General features: G+C 42.0%; 1 protein-coding gene across 2 annotated transcripts in view; it reads left to right on the plus strand.

The window, feature by feature from the left end:
- The first annotated feature begins 1621 nt into the window (after positions 1 to 1621).
- Positions 1622 to 20626, plus strand: part of LOC113543208 (nuclear factor of activated T-cells, cytoplasmic 1) — a 65614-nt gene continuing 46609 nt past the window's right edge. The window contains exons 1-4 of one of the 2 annotated variants that reach the window (XM_026941285.3): positions 1622 to 2003; positions 6457 to 7435; positions 8696 to 8855; positions 19595 to 19797. In XM_026941285.3, coding sequence (XP_026797086.1) covers positions 1880 to 2003; positions 6457 to 7435; positions 8696 to 8855; positions 19595 to 19797 — 1466 coding nt within the window. In that variant the 5' untranslated portion in view covers positions 1622 to 1879. Of the gene's footprint in view, positions 2004 to 4547; positions 5274 to 6456; positions 7436 to 8695; positions 8856 to 19594; positions 19798 to 20626 lie in introns of those variants that run through there. The other variant, XM_026941286.3, reaches the window with a different exon arrangement.

Here is a 20626-nt window from a genome sequence, read left to right on the forward strand (position 1 = left end):
AGAAGAGTACTTATTCCAGAGCAGAAACTAAAACATGTCCTGGAATTCCACCCAAGAATAGACCAAAATTTCCAGAATAGCTTTCTGTGATTGAAACTGAGACATTTCAGTCAAAACCCTTCATTCATCTTCAAGAGCTTTATCCTGGTCAGGGTCATGGTGCATCCGGAGCCAATCCCAGGAACACCGGGTTCATGGTGAAACTATACCCTGAATGGGGCAATCACAGGGCACCGTGCACACACACATTCACACCTGGGCATAATTTAGAGTTGTCAGTACCTGAAGTAACCCCATGTGGACAAGGGAAAAACATGACGTGAACACACTGACAGTAACCTGAGCACTGGGTCGAACCTGGGTACCTTTAAGTGGCAACACTACCTCCTGCACCACTGCACCACCTTTAGTCAAAATGTGTATTTGTGTACTTTGAGGGCATAACCCATGTTTTGTAAGTGTGGCATGAAAATTGTAAGCAAATTGAAAGCATGACTATTGTAATATAATTTACATGTAAGAGCTGCCTGGCGATGGGTTGGAATCAGGAAAACAGGGTGTATTCCCAGTTTGCTCCCAGTGTTAATGGGATGGGCTTCGGATCTAAACTCTGACAGGGTGTGTACCTGCCTCATGCCCAGTATTCCCAGGATAGGCTCAGGATCAATACCCTGACAGGGTGTGTACCTGCTTCATGCCCAGTATTTCTGGGATAGGCTCAGGATCAATACCCTGACAGGGTGTGTACCTGCCTCGTGCCCAGTATTCCCGGGATAGGCTCAGGATCTAAACTCTGACAGGGTGTGTACCTGCCTCATGCCCAGTATTCCCGGGATAGGCTCAGGATCAATACCCTGACAGGGTGTGTACCTGCCTCGTGCCCAGTATTCCCGGGATAGGCTCAGGATCAATACCCTGACAGGGTGTGTACCTGCCTCATGCCCAGTATTCCCGGGATAGGCTCAGGATCAATACCCTGACAGGGTGTGTACCTGCCTCGTGCCCAGTATTCCCGGGATAGGCTCAGGATCTAAACTCTGACAGGGTGTGTACCTGCCTCATGCCCAGTATTCCCGGATCCACTGTGACCTTGACCAGGGAAAAGCAGGCACTGTAGTACATGAACAACAGATAAGAAGAATGTCTAAATTAAATCAAGTGCCTCTTTGTGCAAAATGGCTTGCAAAAGGGAAAATGGTGTGATGGATTTGGTGTGAAGATTTAAAATATTTAAGAGTGCTTAACATCTCGACATGGTTTGAGGGAACTAGGTAATGATTTCAGCATGCATCAGTGTGCGTAATGATAAGAAGTTTGTGCAAAATAAAAGTAAAATAGTAAATATAATAAAATATGACATTTATTGCGCTTATGATTAATAGTCTACTATGTCAAGGACGTGGCAAAAAATCCGTCCAGAAATCTTGATGTGCGCAGGCGGAATCCCTTCTCGGAGAGATTCCCGCCGCTGCGAGGCTGCCGGGGGGCGCGACCGTCACCGACCGGAGGGCGGCGCGTGGGATTCGGGAGGCGGGCGGGGTGGGGGCGGGGGTGGGGTAGGAGGGTATTTTCCAGGTTTAAATACAGCGCGGTGCGGGAGCTCCGTAAATAGTAGCGTCACACAACGCCGGTAAACACACGGAGAGCCTCACTATGAGAAGCGCCAGAGCGCGTACGGAGTGATTGTCGCCTGACGCGCTGCGCGCTACCGAAACGCGTCACAGCCACACAGCGGATCGGGATGCACAGTTTACACTGATCTCGCTCACAGTTCACAGTTGCACTCGCTTGCTCGCTTGCCATTTTTTTTTTTTTTTTTTTTTTTTTTTTTTTTTACTTTGTATTGGAAAGTTTGCGCGCTCCCGTGTCGAGAGGGTGAATGCCCGCGCCTGCGTGCACGCGTCCCGATTCGAGCGCCAACTTCACACGGCCGGCTTTGGGCAAACGGAGAGGATCCGAGCTCTGCTGCTCCCCTCAGTTCAGCATGAAGTCTGCGGAAGAAGGTGAGTGAGTGTGTGTGTGTGTGTGTGTGTGTGTGTGTGCGCGCGCGCACCGGTGTGCAGCGCTGTGCTCATTGCATGTAACCTGCTTTAGCTCAACCTGATGCACTGTGTTTCAAAGAAAACAAATCTACCATTTAATAACCCTATAATTATTGGTTTATAATTACTGAAAACAGACTTAATAGTGATTTACACATTCAACAGGCTAATGATGCAACTTGTATTCTACTGGACAATCCAGAAGAATAGAATAGACCTAACATTTCTATAATAGACTCCACACTTTGGTAGTGCTTTACAGAAGAACATAGAAATTCAGAATCAAATAAAATAGAACACACTTCTTTAAATGCACATTCATAGTGATGCTTTCAGTAGAATTGCTGTAGTATTTTATTGCTGTAGTATTTTATTGACTGATTAATGGACTCATATCTGAAGTGGAGTTATTTAAATGCAGTGGTGATACAGTAACATAATATGCTCCTGCCAAAAAGTTGATTTGAATGAGAAAACAAATACAATAGAATCCACATAAAATTTAGAATCATAGATTCCATCACAATGCTTTAGTAGAATCGCAAATGCTTTGTTATTCATTGATTAATTGACTCATGCCTTGGCAACACTGTACATTAATACTGTCACGCTAATAAAGGTGTTTTGAGATTAAAAAAAAATTAGAATAGGCATTCGGTTTGTATCAAATTTTATTTTGTAGTTTTAAGTAGAACTGTAAATGAGGTGTTATTCACTGAATAATGCACTCATGTTTTATATAATGAAATGCTTTGAAATACGGTTGAATGCTGTCATTCCATTAGAGCTGCTTTAAAAAGGATAGAATTGAACAGAGATGTGAGGTTGTATTAATTTCATGTTGATGCCTTTAACAGAATTCGAAAATGTTTTAAATTATTATTATTGACTGTTTAATCGACAGATATCCGAATTGCAAGTTAGTCAAATGCATTATCAATACTGCAACCTAATATTGGTTATGCCAATACAGTTACTTTAAAAGAGAATAGAATACAATAAAAAAAGGAAAATAATAGAATAGAAATGCAGTTTGTATTCATTTCATGTTGATGCCTTTAATAGAATTAATTTACCGGTATCTGAAATGCAGTTAGTCAAATGCATTATCAATAATGTAACCTGTCCTTTCGAAGTAACTATGTTGACATGTCCTGTAATGGGACCACTAGTTACTGTGAAATAGAATAGAATAGAATAGAGATGCAATTTGTGTTAATTTCCTGCTGATGCCTGTAGTAAAAGTCAAATGCATTATCAATATTGTAACCTAACAGGAGCAGGTCAATATATTTACTATAACCCAGAATAGAATAGAATAAAGATGCAGTTTGTGTTCATTTCCTGTCAATTCCTTTATTAATGCATTATTGATACTGAAACCTAATAGAGTACTAATAGAGCCATTGCCAATATATTGACTTTGAAGTAGAATAGAATAGGAGAGAATAGAAAATACAATACAATACAATACAATACAATACAATAAAGTACAATAGAGACACAGTTTTTCATAATGTCTTGTTAATGCTTTTAGTAAAGGTCAGATGCATTATCGGTGTATTATACTGGTACAGTACAGTTACTTTAGAATAGAATCGAATAGAATAGATACAGTTTGTATTAATTTCCTGTTAATTACTTTATTAATGCATTAATGACACTGAAACCTAATACAGCCATGCCACTATATTGACTAGAATAGAATAGAATAGAATAATTGTATTAATTTCATGTTCATGTCTTTAGTAGAATTTTAAATGTTTATGTGTTTATTGACAGGTTAATGGACTGATATCTGAAATCCAGTGAGATAAATGCATTTTCGATAGGACTATTATGATATAGTTACTTTAAAATTGAATAGAAATGAAGAGAATAGTATTCTAGAAGGTGTGGCTTTTGATCAAGTCTTGCTGTATACTTGTTAATGAGTTGCTTCTTTCTCGCTGTCAGTCATGAAACCACAAGCAGTCCGTTATAACACCTAAGATTTTTTTATTGCATCGGCACACAGCTGTTATGGCCACAAATAGAATCGCCCGTGCCTGTGATAGTTGCATCAATATGTTGCAATATTGCTGCCTCAGTTTTCTTTCTGTTTTTTTTTCTACGCAAGTGTCTCAGTTCAGTTGGGATCAGGAGTGCACACTTGATATCGCATCATTTGTTGGTGGACGAAAGCTTGGCGTTGTGATACAGAAATGTGTATCAGGAATTTTATGATGGATGATGGATCTCCGTCTTGTATACTTACTGCAGTAACTAAAGCGCACTGATGTCATGGGCTTTGCGTCGATTTGGGGTTCCTTCTGTCTGTCTGTGTGGTTTGGGGGATTGCATTACTGTGGTGAGGGGAGCATGATTATTCGTTTCAGCCCTCTGCTTTTAAGCCTCATAATTGATAGCAGACTGCTTGGTTTGGGTATGCATGTGTGTCACTTCAGCACTTGAGCCCATGTGTGTGTGTGTGTGTCGTCTCAGCTCTTCAGCCTGCTGACGACAGCAGTTTTCTGCACCCCTCGTCCCATATTTTTGCCCAAACCTCTGTCTCTTATACCCATAATTTTGCCAGACGCACAATTAAGAGGCTGACTCTCCCCAACTCAGGCCAATGGGTGAGTGTTAAAAAAAAAAAAAAAAAAAACTCCAGGCTCTCCTGTAGGCCGCACATGTGGACACTTTGCATATGGTAAAATTCCAACAATAGGGGCAACTTCTGCTTTATTTCACCATGCGTTCATGCGCGTGGTGGACGGCTATGCAATCTACAGTAGCTCACTTCCCTGTCAAGCAGCTCCGCTGAGCCTGAAATGCAAACAAGTCATGCCACGAGGAGAAAACCCCTTGTGCATGTACGCAACATATGCAGATGTACCTGCTGCTCTTTGCTGCAGAGTGTGTGTGAATCACAGAGTGCCTCAAAGTTGAAAAAGGAACTAGTAAGGGGCGGATCTGGCTGTGAGAGAACCCTCAGAATGAGGCGGCAGGTGTTTTTTTTTTTTTTTTTACGAGAGTAAGGAAGAGATAAGAGCTCTGGTGTGACTGAACAGGATGTCAAAAGCCACTGCTCTGCTCTGCTCTGCTCGAGGAGCTGCTGATACACAGCGGCGCTTAAACACTCCTTCCCGGAGACGCTGAAGATGGGATCCGGCCATAAAGAGCCTGAATTTGATTTCAGCTTTCTGTTTGAGTACGGCAGCCGAGGCGGAGAGATGGAAATGGAGAGAGGTGTGTTGGGCAGGTGGCAGTGAGTCTGTATGTGTGTTTGTGTGTGTGTGTTTGTGTATGTATGTATATTTGTATGTATAAAGTGTCTATGAGTGAATCTATTTTTCTACTTTGATAGATTTGGCATAAAAAATATATTGTATCATTAGTTTATTTATCTCTGTAAAAGATGATATTCAGGGGAATACACTGGAAATAAATAAAAATTTGTATGTTTCATTCAGATTTGGTAAATAATTTGGTATGTTTCATCCAAATATGGCAAATATAGTAAACATTTCATTCAGATTCATTCCATAAAAAACAGTTATTTGATATATGCTGTTGTGTGTGTGTGAGTGAGTGAGAGAGAGAGTGAGAGAGAGAGAGAGAGAGAGAGAGAGAGAGAGAGAGAAAGGTAAAATATTAATTTTTCTTCTTATTAAAATCAGGTTGCTTTTTAATTTTTTTTAGATACATTTTTTTTAATACCACAAAATCTATTCAAGAGTGACAGCTATTTTTTTCAGTGCATCTGCTTCTGGAAATAGTCTGTCACACACTAATTTTAGTCAGTCTGCCCACGCATTCTGTGGTGCATGACAGGTTCATCATTTCACGTGGTGTCCTGGTTGCGTACCGCTGCAGTTAGCAAATATAGATTGAGGTGAAGGGGACGGCCACAAAAAAGCGTCACTGCTCAAACAGAACACAGTGTTTTCTTTAGAAATCTGGATGGGTACAAAGGCGGGGTCATGTTGGGGACATTTTTTTACTCATTTCATTTTGTTTTGTCCTTTAAACCAGGTTAGAGTGAAATCATTACATAACGTAAATGCAGGCAATAAAATAACTGTTACAAATGATCAGTAATCCCTGGCTGATTGTTCGAATTTCTGGTTTTATCATTGGTACTTCGAACAAACCTAATCTTAAAAAATATAATTATAAGAACTCAAAGAAACAAAAGCAATTTTGTTGGATTTCCTATGATTGAACAGATAAGCTAACCTTACTCATCTCCTTGAGCTAACCTTAAATGTTGGTCTTTCTGTATGATACATCATGCAAATTTTTCCATGCCCAAAGTACATTTTGAAGTAAGCCTCCATGGTGCTGCTTTCTGTAACTTGCACTAATAGATCAGCCAGATGGTGTACTTTTGTCTTTTGCTCATCAGAGTCTTCTTCTTTTGTCTTTGCAGAGGCTTTTAGCTATACACCAAATGTTAGTTTGTCTCTCCCACTTGGCATGGCCAACCCCTGCCTGGCATCTCAGTACCACAATCTTCAATCAAGCCCCGTTATCTCGTCATGCCACCAAGCGAGCTATGGACTCCACGACAGCTCCATGGCTCCGAACTACTACTTCCCCGGGCTCCGTCCCAATGGCGCACCCCCTCTGGAGAGGCCACGCATTGAGATCACTTCCTATGGCCAGATGCCTGAGGAAGAGGTGGAGGAAAGTGGCACCATGGGCCCTGTGGCTAAGCGAGTCAACATCGTGACCTTGACTTTGCCCAGTGCTGATGGGTACCGCGACCCGAGCAGTCTGAGTCCAGCAAGTAGCTGCAACTCAGAGGCCTCGTATGAGTCTGGTTTCTACAACTATGAAAATTCACCCCAGAACTCACCCTGGCAGTCACCCTGTGTCTCGCCCAAAGGCTCATCCTCTTCGATGCTGTCTTGCCCACCTCATGGGCATGCCCCTGGTCCCTCCCCTCTTCACTCCCCTTCCACCTCCCCCAACGATGACATTGGAAGTCATGGGAAGCGGAAGTATAGCTTCAATGGCACCCCTTATGGGCACGCATCAGGCATCTCACCCAACCACTCACCCGGGGCTTCACCTCAGGGTTCACCAAGGCTTGAAGAAAGCAGGCTGGGAAACACTAACCAGTACACCAATTCAGCCATTGTGGCAGCCATCAACGCCCTCAGTACGGACGGCTTACCCGATCTCGGGGATGGTGTTCCCAACAAGAGCCGGAAGACCAGTGTAGAGCACAATGCCAGCATGAGCCTGAAGGTGGAGCCAGCAAACGACGATGTAGGCACAGAACTTGGACAGGAGGACTATACCAACTCCAACCGTATGCCATTCAAGAAGGAGAGCTATTGCTCAGGATTCCTGGATGTGCCACCTCATCCATACTCATGGCCCAAGCCCAAACCTTACCTCAGGTACAAGAAAAATTATACACAGAATTGAAGTAGTAATATATCTCCAAGTCCTGATCTATTTAAATATTTGATGTTAGGTTTATTGACACACAGGCTTCAAGCACATGGTTATATATCTTATGATTAATTTGTGTTTACATACAGATTATAACTTACTACAAAGTCTCTTCCTTGGTATCTAAAATAGTTTATTTATTCTAAAAGTAAATTTAGTCATAGCAATAGGAGACTGAATGCAACAAATTCAAACGTATTTCATAAATCACTTTTTGAAGGGTGGCGCAATGGATTGTGGGCCAGTTCCCATAGCAACCCACACATAAACACTCACCAACACACGATTTTATTATTTTGTTGTTTTTACTGGTTTTAACAGGCCTCTGGGTCCGCCTGTGGTCATAGTGCACGAGTGTGTATGCGTGTGCGCACTTTCCTCCGCCGGCACACTTTCCTGCCGGAAATCAAGTGTTTGAGGGTGATAGTGTGGAACAGGAAGTGATGGTGTCAGTGCTGGTGGCGCTGGCTGCAGATTCTCCTTCCCTCTCAGACGCATTAGGCCGATAAAAGCCAGATAAAAATGTCGATAAAAGTGCAGAGGGAAGCCGGTTCGTTTTGGGTCAGCAAACACACCAAAAGTTCCAAGAGGATGCCTGAGATTGTGTCCATTTGTGTTGCTTTATGTTGCATCGTCCAGGCATCCGGGTGTGCTGAAATTTTGTTCCGTCAATGTGTGCTTTCTGTGTGTTTTCACGTGGGAATGTGTTCTCCCATTGCTCACTCTCTCAGGACAACGGAGAATCACAAACACAAAACAAAACACAGTTAAAATAAAAAAGAAAGGCGGTTTCTGAATTGGTATTATACTTGAATGAAGTTTCATAATTTCGGTGGAACCAAATTCATCCACTTAAAAGCATAAGCCTTTTTGCGGAGACCTGGACTGATGAGCTGTCAGATCGTGATAGAATGCATGGAACACTTTAAATGGAAAGCATGCTTCTTTCATTAATTCTTCTAAAAGAAAAAAAACGTCCACAATTAGCTGCCAGACTTTGGAAATTAAGTATGTCAGGATGTGACTACAACAGATTAGATTAGAGACAATGATGAAATGGAGGGGTCCGGGTCCCAAACCCTTGGCAGAGCAGGCCGAAAATCTGGTTTCACTCATCCGATTAATGCCTGCAAGACTGTGTGTGAGTGTGCGTATGTGTGTAATCCATAAATCTTGATGAAGTGTTCTGTCCTCTAATTTGGCAGCCCGTCTCTGCCGGCTCTTGATTGGCAGCTGCCGTCCTGCTCAGGTCCCTACAATCTGCAGATCGAGGTGCAGCCCAAATCCCACCACCGTGCCCACTATGAGACAGAGGGCAGCCGAGGGGCAGTGAAGGCCCTGTCAGGAGGACACCCTGTGGTGCAGGTATGCTAACCTTTCTGCTGCTATCAAGAAAACCTTACAATAAGACCTTACAAAAAAATCTACCTTACAGTAGTTTCTGTCTAATCCACCTCATTCTGCTAATCAGGAGCTTGAGGGGCATCTGAGGGGCTTTGTGGTTTTCATTTACTACCTGTGTGCTATAAATCCTAAATATACAACATTTAGTAATTTAGTAACACAGTACATTTTCGATATAGTTCTTTCATAAGTCACTCATCTAATTTTGTCAGTGTATATATGAGGTTTTACGGTAACCACCAGTCGCTTGATGGAAAAAGCTTGTCTGAAAGTAAAAAAATTTACATGCAGGGAAGTAGAACTAACTAAAACAGACAAGTGGCAGTTTTTTTCCCCCTGAAAATATATGGCGTTCACCATATAACCAGATATACGTACACTTCAGTTTCTACTGAAGTGGCAGATTTTTTCCCCTGAAAATATATGGTGTTCACCATATAACCATATATACATACATTTCAGTTTCTACTGTGACAGGCTTGACTGTGCTGTTTATATGCATAAAGTGTTAGATCTGACATTTCATTGTAGGACTTTTTTTTTTCTCTTTCAGCCAGAACAGTGTAATTTTGGCTATTTTTGGATGGTTTTTGTGGCATTTCTAAAAAAAAAAAAAAAAAAAAAAAAAAAAAGTTAACTGATGATAACTGTAGTTGTGTGGACAAGTTAGTTAGGTTAAATATGCATTTATAGAATTGATGTCACATTAATAAATTAATGGGGCCACATCATCTAAGTGGGAAAACTGAGAGGAGATATTACTAATGTGAATCGGGGAAGAGGGTGGGGCTTCCAGGGTGTCTGAGGGGTAAATATTGGAGAGTTAAAAACACCTACACAACAGTCAATCATTCCAGATTCACATGTCGATTGTCTGCTGTTTTTATTGGGGGGAAAAGACTGTTCTTTTTGTGTATTTTTCAGTGATGACTCGCAAAGTTAACATGTGGTGCTCCTATGCGAAATGCATAATAATGTCAGCAGGTCTGTATTTGGTAGTCATGGAGGCTTTGTAAGTTGACTCAATTAACCCAACTAAATGTAGGCTTGAATTACAATTATGCTATTATTTATCCAGTTTAAAATAGGTTCCAGTTTTTTTTAGAGATCTTCTAACAAAATATACCTCATTTATAGAGTATAATTGGGAAAATTAAGCAAAAATGCCTTAATTATTAACTATGCTGAGACATTACTTATCTTTTGAGAGATTATAATTCTCATTAGGATCCAGAATATATTTAGATTAGCAACTGGAATTAGCGCTGCATTTACTCTGAAATTAAGAAACACAGTTTTATTGCATATGACTCCTTGTTCTTTTCTTTATAAAATATCTTAAAGGGCCCATTTTTGCTGGCTGACCATGTGAGCTTTCAGTATGGGCAGGCGTGTATTTGAGAGTGACAGAAAGAAAAAGAGAGAAACAAAAAGAGAGTGTGTATGCACTTGTGAGTGACATGCTGGTGTGTATGTGTTATTAATGGCCCATGAAGTCCAAAGTCAATCAACTACACCATTTGTAGAAGCGAATTTCAGTGGCGCATATTATCACAATTACCATGGAGCAAGAGCACCACCTCTAACTATTGTGCTTGGCAGGCGTTATGGGACCCACGTCACTCTCACCTGCATTACCTAACAAGTGTTAGAAAAAAGCGTTCTCTATTTTTCTCTGTCTTGAACTTGCCCCTTAATTCCCTTCTTGGTTTATCCAAGGTGGAAAGTGTACGTGAAAGTGCAATGCTACGTGTGTGCGTGTGTGTATGTGTATGTGGTCGGGAGTGACGTGCGTGTGGCCATGAAATCAATAATGTAATACATTCAGACGCAGACACACTGGCGCGGTGCTGCCGTCTCTTGGTAAAGGCAGTAGTCGAGGCATTGCAGCTGTTTTCCAAACCCTTATTTTCTCCCCAGTCGAACATGGGCACTTTCACTTCCCAGCACAGCAGCTGCCGCCCAGCCAGTTTCAAACCTAATTCATCAACTCTCAGGTGTTATTTATAATCCATTTCCTCCCCCAGTAGAAGTCATGTCTCAATGTTGAAGTTGAATTTGTTAACACAGGCCTGCAGGGAGGTAGACATTAACCAATGTATCCTGTCATATGCTTGGTATTGAGAGCTGGACCTGACTAAGCTTGTGCCACTCCATCTCTTATAGGTGTAGTGGTATCGCAGTGGCCTCCAAAAAGTGGGAACAAAAAATATAACCACTGGTACCTTTAAGCTGTTTTGACCGAAGCCTTTCAGTAACCTTTATTCCAAGTCCACAGTATATGGCCAAAAGTTTGTGAACACCTGACTATCATACCCGCTCAAAGCGAAGTCTGTGAAGACATTGTTTTCCAAGCTTGGTGTGGAAGAACTCGAGTGTCCTGTTCAGAGCCCTGACCTCAACCCCACTGAACACCTTTGGGATGAACTGGAACACTGACTGCACCACAGGCCTCCTCATCCAACATCAGTGCCTAACCTCACTAATGCTCTTGTGGCTGAATGAGCACAATCACGGTCACACTCCAAAATCTAGTGGAAAGCCTTCCCAGAAGAGTAAAGGTTATTATAACAGCAAAGGGGAACTAAATCTGGAATGGGATGTTCAAATGAGCACATCTGAGTGTTATGGCCAGGAGTCCACAAACTTTTGACCATGTAGTGTATTCCAATTCCATTTCAGTTGTACAGTGTGATTTGATTTTCTCTGTAGAAACATGTTGAAAAATACCACTTCACTGACGCACTTCATCTGCCATGCTCGCATTGTTAGCATGCTTCAACTTTTACTTTTCTTCACTGTGATTTAATGCCTTAACTGCTCCAGTTTGGGGGAAATATATGAGGGCTTTCATCAGCCTGCAGCCTCTCGAGCAGACAGCAGAAGCTTACTCGCTGCTCTCTCAACTGCGTTAGGCAATCCTATCCAGTGAGAGTGGTGCTGGGAGAAAGGAGCTTCAGCTTAGTCACGCTTCAACTCTTGCCAGCATTTGCCGTAGATGATCCAAAGCTGAGAGTAGAGTGGGTTGTAATTTTGACCCCATTCCCCCCCTTACTTACTCTCCTTGCCTGAGCATCATTTGTGTCATGGCTCCCAGGGTAAGGCGGTAATGAAGAGCAGGCTTTGGGTGGGTGGATGGCAGCCATGGAGAACGGCAGCAGGGGGGAAGAGTGTGTGGGGCACAGGGAGTCAACAGGCAGGCAGCTGAGGCTCAGCAGAGCTCCTTCCCCTCTGGGACCCTCTGCTTCCTGCTGATTAAGGACCCTAGGCACCAGTGGAGCCCCTACAGAGGAGTAGGGCATGGTATGAGGGGCAGAGAGGGACAGGAGTCCCACAGCCCAGCTGATGCTACTGTGCTGGGACTCCAGGGGCCTTTGTCTCATTGCTGGTGTCATTTCTGGTGAGGCATTCATCTCTCAAAAGTGCTCCCAAGTCAATCCATGGGCTGACACTCACTCCAAAATGTTTCCTTTCATGCATCAATACACACACACATGCTGCTTCTATTGTGGTGGTGACACAATTTTCCTGGAGAGTAGCATTGACAAAACAAGAATACAAACAAAGTGGTAGCCACCAGTGGTGCCCACCCCTTGTCAAACAGAGCTACATCACACTATATTTGTATAGTGATCACATGGGGTTTGCATTTTAATTTTCTGTCATGTGATGTAAACAGCTGGAACACCAACAAAAAATGGTGGCCCCCCTTCTCCCAGGCCGGACTGTTTCTCTGCCCCCTGGCATACTCATTAGTTATCATCGAGGTTCCACCGTAATGAGCGGAGGTGTTTTTCTAACCCCTTTCACCGCTGCTGCCAAACACACAGACTTCCCTTTGTTTAGGAAAGTTCCTTTCATAGAGGTGACATCACTCTCCTTCTCCACTACACCACTGGCAGTCTGGAGACCAAGGCTTGAGAGAGATGCCTCATGTTGATAGAAATCTCTTTCCCCCACTTAGACAAGGATCTGTGAACTTGCCAGCTGACCAGTCCCTCTTTGCCTGTGCCCTTATTCCGGATCTCCTCAACTCTTTTATGTGCCTGTATGGCTTATTATCAAGAAATCTGACCCCTGCAGTCACTTTTCCTCTTCTCTAGCTACTGCCAACCGCAATACTATTGAGGGGGATGTCCATATGTGGAAAAGGCAGATTGCTGCATTACAGCCATTGCCAACATCTACATGATGGTTTTCAGAGGCATTCTGGGGGGAATCTCAAGGTCTACCTTTGAGGGAAAGAACACCTCAAGAATGATGGGTTTTCCGTCAATTTGAAATGAATATTGTGAGTGCTTGCCAGTGCTGAATTACATGGAATTATGTTTTGAGGAGGGTGAAGACCAAGCTGTGACTCACTACATATTCCCATAACTCACAGCTTTGCTTCTATGTTTTAAAGGCTTTAACTGGCATTGGTTAAACTTAAAAACAATATCTGATAGTCAGGGTGACAAGTAATTTGATTCCCTTTTGGGTGGAGTGATTCCCCCTTTTTTGGGTACTACTTGAGTGCTCTGATTTCAAAGCCTGAGGTTTGGATGAATACTATGAAATGTGTTGGAGAGCAGATATTTGCTCTCTGAAAACATGTTTCTCCAGTAAGTCTACTGCAACCCTTTGAACAAGCCTGGAATCCCCATCTTTATTTCATATTGAAGCACAGTTGACAGCTCTATTAAAAAAATCAAGAAAGTATCATCTTGCAAATAATTACTGTCTCATGTTTATTATGTAAAGATCCATTAAACACTCCGTGCCCAGATTTCCTTTTCTTTGAGGGGCTCCCCTTACTCAAGACCTTGGTATTGGGAAACCACTAATTGCAACCATGGAGTAACTTGAAGAATGCTGTGCGACGGCAACATTTTCATTGGTCTGAGGTGCTGACCACAGATTTATGAGGTAAGGCATCATTGGCCGCCACTTAGATCACGGGGCACTGGAATCCTGCACACGTCAGTGTGTAGCCTTTGGCAAGGCACTCTGGTACTAAGACGTTTCTTTTTAAGCCATCGATTTATACAGTGCTTATGATCTCTATGATCTTTGGTCTAGACATCTCTGGCCCTCAATGACATTCATTTTGCATTTGCGTTTTAATACCCACCACAGACTATTGTCACTCTGCCGAAAACCATAAAAGCGACACTGATTACTGTGGCAGCCAATTACAATAAAGCAACTCACACATGCACACACACACACACACACACACACACATACATACATACACATATCTAGCAAATACTATGTAAATCAACAGATATCTAATAAAAGGGATTCTGGGGTGGGAGAGAGAAGACTTAGATGAGTGTAGATTTAATTTGCTACAGAGAGGCCTCGCCGGGTGACTGTCAGCGCCTATGAGCGAATGTGATAATGGACCAAGGTCCCCCTCCCTCCTTTCCTCCAACCTTGTGCTCATACTGTTTCTCTCCCTCTCCCCCTTTCTACGCCACGTGGACTAGACCAGTCATGACATTCCTACTTACCACCGTGGAGAGTACAAGAGACAGAAATGAGAGCAGGAATGAGTTAGAACGAGTTACATAATGTTAAGTAATACAGAGAAAGAAAAAGTGAAAATGTAGCTCACTTAATGTAGCTCTCTGATGTCACCACTCATCAGCCTCTCATTTCCTTAAACAAATGTGCCCATTGCAAATCCTGGAGCTGTGTGACCCAGCAGAACTGATGTGTTTTCAGGGAGGACATTTCACTAATACCTAGGAGCCATAGGAAGTCTGCTGCAGAGCATGTCATGTGCCATATTAGTTATGGGTAATAAGAGCACATTTCCTTGGTAATTCTGTTGATTTATACACTGAGTTGCCAGATAGGCATACCTAATAAACTGGCAACTCAGGCAATATGGAAAAAACGATGTACAGTGAGTTGCCTGTTTATTATTTATTAGATAGGTAAACCTAATAAATTGGCAAATCAGTGTAAAGTAGGAACAGACCTCGAATACAAGAGTCAGAAGAACCACGAGCCATGATTTGATTTCAAATTCCTGATTTGAAACATGGAGGTTGGTGAGGAGGATGGGCTATATCCAGTTTAATAGGACTTATGAATAATTCCTTAAGGAAATAAGCAACCATTTTCTTCCTATGTAACCAATTAAAATGTATAGGATTTTAGTAACAACAAGGCTGATATTAAAAACTACAATTACTGGTTCAATACTGACAGCTGCTAGCTGTTGATGGTTGTAGTTATGGGGGACAGGCACATACCATCACTGGCCACTTTATTAGGAACACCTGTACACCCACTCATTTATATAATTATCCAATCATGTGGCAGCAGCGCAATGCATAAAAGTCATGTAGATGCAGGTCAAGAGCATCAATTAAGGTTCATGTCAAACATTAGAATGAAGAAAAAAGTGATCTCAGTCACTTTGTGGTATAGCTGTTGGCGCCAGATAGGCTGATATTTCAGAAACTGCTGAACTCCAGGGATTTTCAAACACAACTGTCCTGAGTTTACATAGAATGGTGCAAAAAATAAGAAAAAATATCTATTGAGTGGCACTTCTCTGGGCGGAACTGAATTGTTGAGGAGAATGATCAGACTGATTACAGCAAACAGGAAGGCTATGGTAACTCAAATGACCTCTTTTTATAACCATGGTGAGCTACAACAGCAGAAGACTCCTTTCAGCCAAGAACAGGAATCTAGACAGATGAAGATTGGAAAAACATGTACAGGTGAGCCAAATAAAGTGGTCAGTGAGTATAATTAATACACATCTCAGAGTCCAGAAGTGTCATCAGTAGTTTCCCCATTTTCCAGTGATAGATTCAAACACATATCTAAAATAAATTTTTTTGACATATACTGGCCCACTGAAAGAAAATAAAGCCTTTTGCACCCATCAAGCTAACAAACCTAAACGCAAAGCTCTGAAAGAGTCATTTGGATTTCATGGTGTCTTTTAGACAGCATTTCACCATGTGCAGATAAAGACAGAAAAAGAGAGAGAGTTCAGGAGAACACATATGGTAAACGAATCTAGGGAGTTTGCCCAAGGGGGACCAAAACATGTTACGTTACTTTCAGGAAGACCAGCGTCATTGCAAGTTACCTGACCTTATTCATCACTTCCCTTTGTGCATGAGGTCACTTTTGCTTTGAATGAAGCCAGCCATGGTTGTCGCCCTACACCACCAGACCTGTGAGATCAAAAATCATTTCCCTCAGACACAGAAAATCTGAGGTAATGCCTGGTTGAAAGAACACACAAAACCATGGCAGAACACAATGACTATAATACCGTAGTATAAGTGGTGTGGAAGCAGAAACGTCAGACATTCGTAAGACTACTTAAAAGACCATTTTCTGATTAGACTTCTTGATCAAGTGCACAAAAACACAGTTGCAACATTTTCCCCCTTTTCCCCATTTGTCTAGAAGTGCTTGGTAGCGCACGGGCCTGTAGCTAATTAGCTGCGGTGACACAGCGAGTAAAATATAATAAGCAGAGCGAGTGCCTCTGGTGAGATCACCTTGGAGATAAAGTGCTCTCTAGAGAAGCAAGGACTTCAAGAAGCCCCTGACCCCGGCATGCCTTGTTGATGACAAGCATATGTGACTAGCGTTCAGGGTCAGGACAGCTGTTGAGACTCTGAAGGGAGAAAAAGAGCCAGGAGTGTGGATAAATCATTAGCCAACAATTGCTGGCTTAAAAATTTGTCATTCTTAACCATTCAGCACAGTGAATGACACTTAGAAAGACCTTCTAGTAAATAATGGATTTTATGTTAGCATTTGTCTTGAGTATCATTATTCACTTTGGATAATATATCATGTTTAGAAATCCATTAATTTTTAGAAAATATATCCGCTCAATGCCTTATGTCAGTTTATAAAGTGTAGACACTATGACTTCTTTTTAGCCACTCAAAGTGTGGATAATGGGGTCACATAAAATCCAAATCATATATAGCAAATTAAATACTATGTTTTTAATATAACATTTGTCTGACACAGTTTTCTGTGTCAGTATTTGCAATTCTGCTCCTGATATGATCCTTCAACGATCTAAGAGGTCACTTGATGAATTTGCCTTCAGAAGATAAAGCAAAAAGTCAAAGAGAATGGCTCTTAAGATGGCAGTGGGGTTGGGGGAGTCACCAGGCGATTTAATGATGGCAAGTTGACAAGGTCATACAACATGGTAAAATTTGAATATATATTATATAATATATTATATAATATATAATGGAAGTTCATTCATTCATCTTCAGTAACCTTTTTTATCCTGGTCTGGCCAGGGTCTCAGTGTGAGGCAGGAATATATATACCCTGGATGGGATGCCACATACATTCAATCAGCTAGGGGCAATTTAATGCAGCAAATCCATGTCCCAGCATGTTTTGTTGAAGTGGGAGGCTGGAGGAATCCGGGAGAACCTGGAGGAACCCCTCACTGGACATGAGAGAACGTGAGAAAATCTGCACAGACAGTAATCCAAGCTCAGGATCGACCCGAGCTGGAATTATAAGGTTGAAACATTACTTGCTGTGCCACCGTGCCACCAAATAATGGGAATGTCACTCACAGTTAGGAGAGTGGTGAGGGAAAAGAACCCCAATTTCATGATTTTTTGGTTGTTCTTTTCAAAGAATCAGGTTGGAGTTGGCAGTTACTGGCATTTCCAATAATGCCTCACTCTCACTCCTCTGCTGGTCCATTACCCCCCCACCAAACAGGGGCAATTATATAAGCATTAATCAGATTATGTCATAGGTTACATGTGGTCTACATTCTGTTGGATGACTCAATCACTTAAATAAGCATAGCCCCTATTATTTAGCTTGACATCCTTACCATTTTGACTCGGTCACTGAATGAAACTTCATAAGCCCTAGACCTGAAATTGCACAGTTTGGATTTACCACATGGACTTTATTTTGACAGGTCGTTCTTATTTGCTTTCATGGCAATTGAACATGTGGCCAGTAAACTCCAATTAGATTGAGTTCTGGAGGTTAATCTTAGCCCCTCAGAGTGTTTTTTTGCTCTTAGTGTTTTCTTTTTTACTGTTTTCAGGGTGCAGTCCAGTTGCCCACCCACAGTGTGGAGAATGTAGCCATGCAGACTGAAAGATCTGGTTACACCAAAGTCCATTCAGTTGTACCATTATGGTTGCACCAAAGCCGCAGTTGCAATCTTCCCATCCAGCATACAGTTCTTAATCCACTGCTTCATACATTCATGCAACATTCACAGCAAATGGCCAAGGATAGCCACAGCCCTGTATTTCAGAATAGGTCCACATTTACAGATCCCACAGATCTACAGCAACCCAACACACTGATATACAGTGGCTGCCACTTACTGTGACGAGTGGTTTCTATCTATGTGTAACAACCATTTGTTCCCCCTGCCTGTGCTGAAATGTTTTTTATTAGAGAGCAGAAGGGCTAAGTGGTTACCAGAGAGAGAGGAAGTTGTACCTGTTTGAAGTAAGGGGTTCTGATTCTCTTGGTGCTTTTATCTCAGTGTGGCACCGTCTCTGGCTCTGGCCCAAAGCTTTGCTAGCCATAATGAAAATCATAACCAGCATAGTGTTCCATGTCAGAAAGCCCTCAGGGCAGCATTATGGAGGCTAGCAGCGTGTTAATAGCAAGTTATGCTCAGAAATGCTGCCGTCACCAAAATGTAGCTTAATTGAATCAGGCTACCAATGGGGAGAAGAGTGCATAGATGTTCTGTTTCTTTCTTAGGCTTATTTCATTCCAGTAAGTGTAAAATCAATAATTTCAAAGTGTTTTTCTCTCGTTTTTGTCATAAACATTACTATGTGACATTTAAATAAATTGTATAGATCCTATTGATTTAATGGGGAATGTTATCAGAATATTCTGTAACAAATTTGCTAATGCTCCTAAAGCTAAAAAACAGTTGTAGCAATGTTGTAGGGCAATTAATAAATGTTGAATAATTTTTTATTCATACATAAAACTTTGCAGACTGAATGTTCTAAGAAGAAAGAGTTCCTAGAACCACAATATTTCAACATTTCAAAAAAATGTTCTGTTAACCAAAAATGGTTAGTTAGGGTTATCTCAGATCACAACATCTTAGTAGCATAGAAATTAATAGTTTCTTTCATTTATTGCTGCAAACATTATTAGGTGGCATGAAATAAATAGATGGATTATGTTGAATTTATATGTTTAACTTACAGGTTTAAAGACTTTGGTCTCACATTGGCCAGTTTCCATTGAGTCAGTGTATGCTGATGGCCTGCTTCTCCATGGGCATCCTTTTTATGGCCATTGAGAAATTTTCACAAACAGCAGCATGACAGGACCCAACCTCTACCCTACGTGTTATAGAACAGAGGCTATGAAAGAGTTCCTGCTGCATAACCTCAAGAAAAAAAGATCAAACCTGTCTTTAAGAACCTCCCAAACCCCAAAGGGAACTCTCTTAATTGGGCAAACAGAACTAGGCTGAGGGTAATGTGGCTCGTCTCCAGCCCGACCAGGGAAACAAATACAGTGCTGCTAGCATGAGTGAGCCTCTCTGAGGCTAAAAGCTATCATTAGAAGCCTTAGCCGCAGTGTGCTGAAATAATTACAGCACAGAAGAGATGGGGTTTTAAGAGTGGGCTTCTTTTAAGAGGTAGCAGGCTTTTGGAGAGCTCACCTAGTTCTCTTTGTTGTTTTGCCAGCTCTACGGCTACATGGAGAGTGAGCCACTAACACTCCAGCTCTTCATTGGCACGGCAGATGACCGACTTCTGCGACCACATGCTTTCTACCAGGTTCACCGCATCACCGGCAAGACTGTCTCCACTGCCAGCCATGAGGCCATGCAATCCAACACCAAGGTGCTGGAGATCCCTCTGCTGCCTGAGAACAACATGAGAGCCATGTGAGTTTGTCCCACCTGTATACATTCTCTACCTATCATTTCTGGCTCTATTAACTTATACAGATGATAGCTCCATAGATGTAGATGTACTGTGTGTAGGACATCTTTCTTGGATGTAAGTTTATAATGAAATTATATAAATTTATAACAGTGAATCAACATGAAATAATCTACCACATCTAAGTGGATCAAGGTCTCCAGGACACTCAACTGAGAATCTAGGTTCCATCTCTCATCCTTAATGGTTCCAGGGAGTGAACCCTTGGATCTAGAACCCTGTAAGAAAGAGTTTCTCTTTTTTAGAGAGTTCCAGGTATCACAGCTTTTTTTTCTAATAAGTTAAAAGAACTCTTGAGGAACCCTTTTCTCTAACCTGCACCAGGATACACTCAGTATACATTAAGAACCCTGTTTTTCTGTCAAGTCCAAGTCCAAGCCTGGCCCCTAGACATGCTTCAGTACATTTGTTGCTTCTTGCTGTAGGAATTATAGGCTTTTTGTCCCCAACCTCCCCCTCCTCACCACCACCACCACCCAGAGCTCAAATGTCCCTGGGGCTTTTACTCGGCACGCAGTCCAGCCAGCAGCACTTCTGGCTTGGCTTTCCTTCTCCACAGCTCCACTGGCTTTTGTCCCAGCAGCTTCGGAGTAAAGAAATAAGCCATCGAACCCAGACATTACATAACCTCCCTCACCTTTAAATGTCTCTCTTTTTGTTGTTTTCTATGGTAATACACCACTTGTCGAAGTTTATTGGCAAACATGTTGGTTTCAAGTGAATACAAACCCACACCCATTACCACCTTCATTTGTTAAAAATTTGGACAAG

Source organism: Pangasianodon hypophthalmus, chromosome 21, assembly GCF_027358585.1.
Source record: "Pangasianodon hypophthalmus isolate fPanHyp1 chromosome 21, fPanHyp1.pri, whole genome shotgun sequence".
NCBI lineage: Eukaryota > Metazoa > Chordata > Actinopteri > Siluriformes > Pangasiidae > Pangasianodon > Pangasianodon hypophthalmus.